This window comes from Ixodes scapularis, unplaced genomic scaffold (assembly GCF_016920785.2).
Source record: "Ixodes scapularis isolate PalLabHiFi unplaced genomic scaffold, ASM1692078v2 PGA_scaffold2__306_contigs__length_199485367, whole genome shotgun sequence".
NCBI classification, from domain to species: Eukaryota; Metazoa; Arthropoda; class Arachnida; order Ixodida; family Ixodidae; genus Ixodes; species Ixodes scapularis.
The window spans coordinates 188087800-188094513 of record NW_024609857.1 but is presented as its reverse complement, the minus strand read 5'-3'; the positions used below and the strand labels follow the sequence as shown (position 1 = coordinate 188094513).

Below are 6714 nucleotides of genomic sequence, written 5' to 3'. Positions count from 1 at the left end.
TTGCGTGATTTGGTTGTCAAAAGAAGCAGCGATGCTTTCAGCGTTTGAGAGATAAACGTCTTGATAGGATAAGCTGTATCTCATCTAAAGTGCACCTGCATATACCTTAATTCTTTACATAATGGCGAAATCAGTAACGCGCTGCGAAGAGATGACTTTTTTTACTGTAATACTTGATGTAAAAACGAGTAGAGAAGCTTGCCTATGTTTATTTTTTTTTCTAATTTTAAGTGTGTATAATGGTTTGTTTTCGTTTTTAAAGCCAAGTTAGGTTTTTAAATTGTGTGCCCCTTCAGAATAAACTTTTGGATTTGCATTAACTCTGTAAAGCCTCAGTCATCGACACTTTATATGCTGGGAGCATTCACTTCCTCACTGTAATTACTATAATAATAAACGTGGTGCTGCTGTCGAATTTATTTAGCTTGATAAAGTTCAGGAGGGATTTAAAACCAAATAGGTGCAGGACTGCCCTTGATTTTTTAAAGGTGGAACAATCGGGATAAAGAACTAGTAAGTTTATCTCAAGAAAGGAAACCAGGAAAACAATTGTGCCGTTTATTGTTCTCCGAGGAAGTTGCCGAATGAATGTTCATGAAAATGTCTATTAAAATCAGAAAAAAATGGAAATTTAAAACATTTGTGAGCTCAAAATGAGCATCTTCACCTTGCTTTGGTCAGAACAAAAAAATAAGAACACTCCAGTGACCAGGTTTGGAACCTAGGATGAAGTCCTGCAAGACGCAGAATTTGTAATCGTCCGCAACAAATGATAAAACATGTTAAAAAAAAGACACGAGACAAAATGTTAAGTTTTTAGAGAGACAGTGAGGTTGAATGAAAGCCGATTCCGCTCTGAGAAGGTAGGTAGGTAGTAAACGTGTATTGGAAGAAACATTCGAACGGTCGCCCTAGGCGTGGTTCGAGGAGGGAACAGGTTCTGAGGAAGTCCTTGACGTGAAGGAACGGCCGTGCTCAGAACGTCGACTCCAGGCCCGTGTTCTCCAAGTACAGGAGCAATGAGTCCAGGATCAGGGCGATTCTGGCCGAATCTCCCTCAGGCCGGGCCCAGCCTTCCAGGTTGGACGGCGTCGATGCAGGTGGTAGAAGACTAAGCGCCTTCTTTCTTTCGTTGGTGAAGTGACCGTACTCCCACACGAGGTGGTGCAGGTCTGCACTTAGGGTTTATTTGCAGTAGGGACAGATCTCAGGCTGTTCCAGTGAATGTTGGCGTTGCATCTGCTGCGGCTGTGGCGGGGAGGCCGGCGGACTGGCTGTCGACACTGGGGGTCTGTTTCTGCCGATCTTACCAGCACTCAGTTCCCACTTGCGTTGGTCGTGGGGGGTCACGGCACTGCTGGTCCTGATCCTGCGCAGAAGGACCATTCTCTTCCTGGAGTAGCGGCCGAGCGGGATGGGGTTGGGTTCGCGCGGGAGGGACGCCGGGAGCCTCTTTTTTAAGTCTTGTCTGACCTTCCTCATTGCGTCTTTAGGGTCGTAGGTGTCCGGTCTCTTGTCTCGTCTTGTTTCCTGGGGCCGGTCCTGCTAGAGTAGGCTGAAGTGCCGGGCAGGGAGTCCACACCTCGTGGTCGCGAAAGGAGAAACGCTGCTAGCGCTTTCGCGGACCGGTGAGCGGCCTTGTTGCCCGGCACTCCGGCATGGCCGAGGACCCAGTGTACAGTGGTTTTAACGTTCTTGCTCTCGAGGCGCCTGGCAAGTGCAAGAATGCGCCGGGTGGTCGGGCTGTTGGGGTCGTGCTTTCGGCATCTTCGTATGGCTTCCTGGGCGTCGGTGTAAATGTCCACCGTCTTCACGGGTGGGTTCAGGCTTTGGGTAACGTGTTCCAGGGCGTGAAGGATCGCCTGGGCTACGGCTTCCTGGGGCGTTTCAGCGGTCTTAGTTTCGCGGCTCCATGACTTGTTTTGGCGGAGATCGTGCGCTCTGAGAAGCAACGGCGGCGTACTCACTTTGGGTTGTGCCGCACACCGACACTTCTCATCTCGAATAGCCTATTAATCGCTCTGCGCTGGGACGGTTTCATTTACCCTTAAAATATTAACAGGACTAAATAAATTATTTTGTGTCAGTATTCTTCTTCCATGATCGGCAGAAAGAGCTCAGACAGGACGCCAATTACTCAAGGTGAATGCATGTGTGCTAGACATTGAAATCCATCGAGAAAAAACATTAAGACTGTTCAAAAAGAAAACGATGGATATATTCTTTCATCCAAATGCTCAGTGGACCCTCGAATTTATTTTGATTTTACGCTTGCGATTGATGAAGCAATGAGTACCGCAAGCGCACAGATTTAGGTTCGTCTACTTGCACTAAAACTAAGACGGTTATATTCACTTCAAGTTGTAATATAAATTATATTATGTGTTTTTGCAGATTTCGACCTCTCTTGGCATTGGAACTCGACAGTGCTTCCAGGGAAACGTCACATTGACATGAAAACCGGAGTAGTTCGCAGTCAACTTAATCACCGAAATATTTCTCGGAGTGATCTTAATGCAGATGTTACCTGCACGGCGTCAAATTCTTTTGGTGATGACTTTAAACGAACCCTCAAGTTAGACGTCTGGAGTAAGTGTACAGTACTAATTTTGAAGTTTGTGCGCAAACATTACTTTGTCAACATCATGATATTGATCATGCTCGTGTCATACTGAAAGACGGGTTCGCACGAAGAATATCCAACCCCTTGAAGAGTGTCTTGGACAGTTTCTGAAATATGTTGAAAATCTAGGAATAATGAGAAAATGCGATTACACCTCAATGTGTGATGATAAATAACCCTGATTAGTAGATTTTCAAACCTAAAGCTATAACCCATAGACGTGCGTCATTAAGACCTGTTCCCTCAAACAACGCAGTGGTAACCAAGAACTGATTTATTTAGCGCTAGAAACATCAATAGTATTTGTGTTGATAACAAGTTGCTGAAAGAGGGGTAATAAAACAGAGGTTAATAGTTTGGTGGCAGGTTTCGAACATCTGTACTTGCATTGTGCCACAGTGCCTATGGTTTTGGTGACTTATTTCAGTTTAAGATCAACATTTTCAATAGCGTACGCAAAAGAACACTGTCGAAGTACCGAGCTTGCTTCAATACCGCGAATGTCGTCTTTCTAGGAACAAAGTTATAGCACTGCAACTGCTTAGGGAAACATGCTCAACGCCACGAGCGCTTTTATCTCTAGCATGGGATAAGCTCGAATATAATTGAAGCACTGCATGATTTAGCTTCGCGCTGCATGTGTAAACCAGCCATTACTGTGATAGAGAGTTCATGTAAATATTTTAAAAAGTGCAATAATGCATGAACATTGACCGAACAGCAATATTAGCTATGGTAGGGAACAAACTAAGAATCTAGCAGAAGCTCGCATACAGCACGCGCTCTTTTGCCTTCCACCATCTTTTAATTGCCCAATTCACGACAGTTTCAAGCGTTCTCAGAAGTAGAATTCTCCCAGTGGACACGGAGCTTCTACTTCATTCTTAACTTGTCACCGATTTAAGTTTTAAGATTTAAGATTTAATGCGAAAGTTACAGCAACGCTGTAACTTTCGCATTAACTATTAGCGTAAGCGTTTTACGACATTTAGAACAGCGATCCACTCCACACTTCTGCTTTCCCACAGCAAAGCCCACTGACATTCGTATAAGGCCACGCCCATTCAACGAAGACGCCGCGGCGAGCGTGGAGTGCGAAGTCCTGGGTTCGAGACCCTCGCCTCTGGTGACGTGGTACTTGGGAGACCATGGCCCTCTCGATGCCTCCTTTACGCACGATCAGACCGATGACGCTGTCACGACCAGTGTGCTGACGTTCACGGCCCAAGCGGGGGACAGCGGGAAGACGCTCATGTGCGTCGCGGAACACCGGATAATTGACTACAAGATTAACACCAGCTTCGTCGTCGAGGTCCAGTGTAGGTGAAAAATCTGATAAGCACGAAGAGTAATAGGTATATTATAGCTGAATTAATTTGTTAACTCTAATCCTTTGACTGTTTGGTCGCAGTTTTCCTGCTCGGTTTTGTAACAAATAAAATCTACGGCGAGTAGGAAGGTGGGTTTAAGTAGGTTTAGGGTAACTCCAGAGTTGAAAAAAGCGTGGAAGTGAGATGCAAGAAATTACATAGTTCCCACAAAAAAAAAAAAAAAAAATCCTGTTAAATGGCTTGATTTACAAACCTCGCGGATGGTTTAGTTGACGCTCATGCTCCGGTAAAATGTGAGTGTGTGCTTATGTTTTTTCCACATTTATATTGACGTTCAATCTCAAGCAGATCGTGTAATTGACATTTCGTCCGAAACCAAAAATGCAGTGTTCAGTTTCCCGTACATGTACCAGGATCAAACCACTGAGTTTCAGGAAGAGGATGCTGGTACCGATTACCCAGTTCGCTATGACAAATAAGCAACCAGTGGAAACAATGCGAAAGCACTCATGTCAGACATTTATATATATATATATATATACAAAAGTATTGGCCATACGCTTGATATTGGGAAAACACAGCTCTGCAAATTTTGATTGGCAAACGGGACCATAAAAAAAATTGGGTACAATGGTGTCTATCTTGGATTCGGTGTTCGAAAGAGCGAACTTGATCAAATAGCTATTTCATGTAGATCGTTTTTAGCACAGTAACACCCAGTTAAACAGTCAGTAAGAACCCCAGGATCGATATTTTTTTATGTTGCGAACCACTGAAATGGATTCCTAGGGAACGCAGTAAATATTTTAAGCATATAGAATATGTATCTTCAGAAAACAAAAATCCAGATGGCCGGAGTTTAAGCTCTCGCCCGACGCGCACGGCGAAATGGTGCACGCCTACCTCTTTGGGGTACTTAAAAAAAGAAGTGTCGGTGAACATTTCCTCTTTCCCTCCCCGTCTCTCATCAATTAGGAAAATCACGAGAGCTCGCGTCTGCCAACCGGCCGAGCGTGTTCCCATTTCGCTGGGCGCTTGCCACGTGAGCTTTCTCCGGGTGCAGAACACCTGTAATTTTTTTTTTCAATTGTATTTCTTTAGCAGTTTGTCGAAAAGCCACTAAAATAAAATTGAATTAAAACGTGAAAAGCGGTTGAGATTTTCTAAGCAGATGATGATGTTTCGAACTCTTTCTAAAATAGGTAATGGTAAACATTCTGTGTGCAGACTTTGGTGAGCGAGGCGAAAGATAACCGAAACATTTGTTTATCACTCGATTAATGCTGTCTTGAAATATATATAAAAAGACGTTATCCGGTATCAAAAAAAAAAGAAAGAAAACCCTTCCGTCCGAGCATTTGAGAACTTTCTTATCGTCCTCATCACTCTGAAAGCCCTAAGTAGTAAAGCCCCTTGATACGTTTGTGATCAAAAATAGGGTCAAATACGCCACAGCACGAGGCGAATGCCCTGGCAGGTGTTTTTCGCGTCCCTGCGATAATGATTGGCGGTACATGTTATATAGGGTGGTCCAAGTCACCAGGCTCAATCTAAAATGGACCGTAAAAATCGACGCCTGCACGTAGAAATCTAAACTTTTCGTTAAAGGTGTAATTCACATGTCGGTTTTTTCTTGTAAAATTACAAAGCGTGCATTTCGAACAAGCGACTTCTAATTTGCCTTCTTCCTTTGGCGATTTTCGGTGGGGTTGTCGTCATTTGAGGCATCAACATATCAGCCGCCTGTGATCAGTGACGAATGAAGCCTGGAAAATATGAATCCTTTTGCTTCATATTTTGGGCATCTGTCGTTTGTTATTCCAGCGTTTTGGTTTAAACACCGAATGTCAGAAAAAACAATTGACCGCTAATTTTCGCGTTTTTTGTAAGTAACTGAGAAACCGGGACCCTAGTCGGAGGATAACCGAGTGCTACTTTCTGCTTTTACTGCAGATGAACCCAAAGTCGTCCTTTCACTGAACGCCAGCAGGCCCGGTGCTGGCGAGGACGTCTACCTCGAATGCGAGATTCAGGCCAATCCGATGGCCACGCACGTTCACTGGTACCTCAACAGCGATCCCATCGCAGCCTTCCCTCTCGACGTCTACCAGCACACGGTGACGCTCAGGAAAACTCAAGTGACGCCCCGTGACTCTGGAGATTACCAATGCGCTGCCCTCAGCAGTTACGGCGTCGGTCGCAGCAACGTGGTGAACATTTATATAAACGGTAAATTAATTTTCTATGTATATTTGAAGCTGTTCTTTCAGCTATTTCAAAAGCTATGTTTGCGGAAAAAGAGGGACGTGTTATTATTGCATAAAGAGTTACGTATCCAGATTGCGCAAAGAATCTGTGCTAACTGACTTACTTGGCACACAATATTTTGATATAAAGCTTGTTATGACCACATAAGTCCAACAATATTTTATTAGGTGACGGGCATTCACAATGCCTTGCCCGCTTATAGTAAATACATATATATATATAAAAATCCGTTGAAATCTAATTACTGGGAGCGCAAGCGCCGTTCCGAGAAGCGTCTGTTTATTGAATTCCCACTTGAGCCCTTTGTGTCCTTGAACGTTTTCTTTTTCTCGAATATCTCTTAATTAGAGTACTTCATTCGATTTAGGCAGAAGCATTTCTACATATCTGTTATGTGTGGTGCTTAAGTTGTCGCCTTTTCTTCTTACTTATTATACGGAAGAAACTGCAGTTACAACTGGACTCAAACTAGGATTATTTAGGTTTTAAGAT

General features: G+C 43.8%; 1 protein-coding gene across 1 annotated transcript; it reads left to right on the top strand.

The window, feature by feature from the left end:
- Positions 1 to 1658: 1658 nt before the first annotated feature.
- On the top strand, positions 1659 to 6316 carry LOC120850281 (hemicentin-2-like). Its single transcript, XM_040222739.1, has 5 exons — positions 1659 to 1893; positions 2395 to 2589; positions 3652 to 3942; positions 5908 to 6183; positions 6294 to 6316. Exons 1-5 carry the CDS (start codon positions 1659 to 1661, stop codon positions 6314 to 6316), a joined length of 1020 nt encoding a protein of 339 aa, XP_040078673.1.
- The last annotated feature ends 398 nt before the right edge of the window (positions 6317 to 6714 follow it).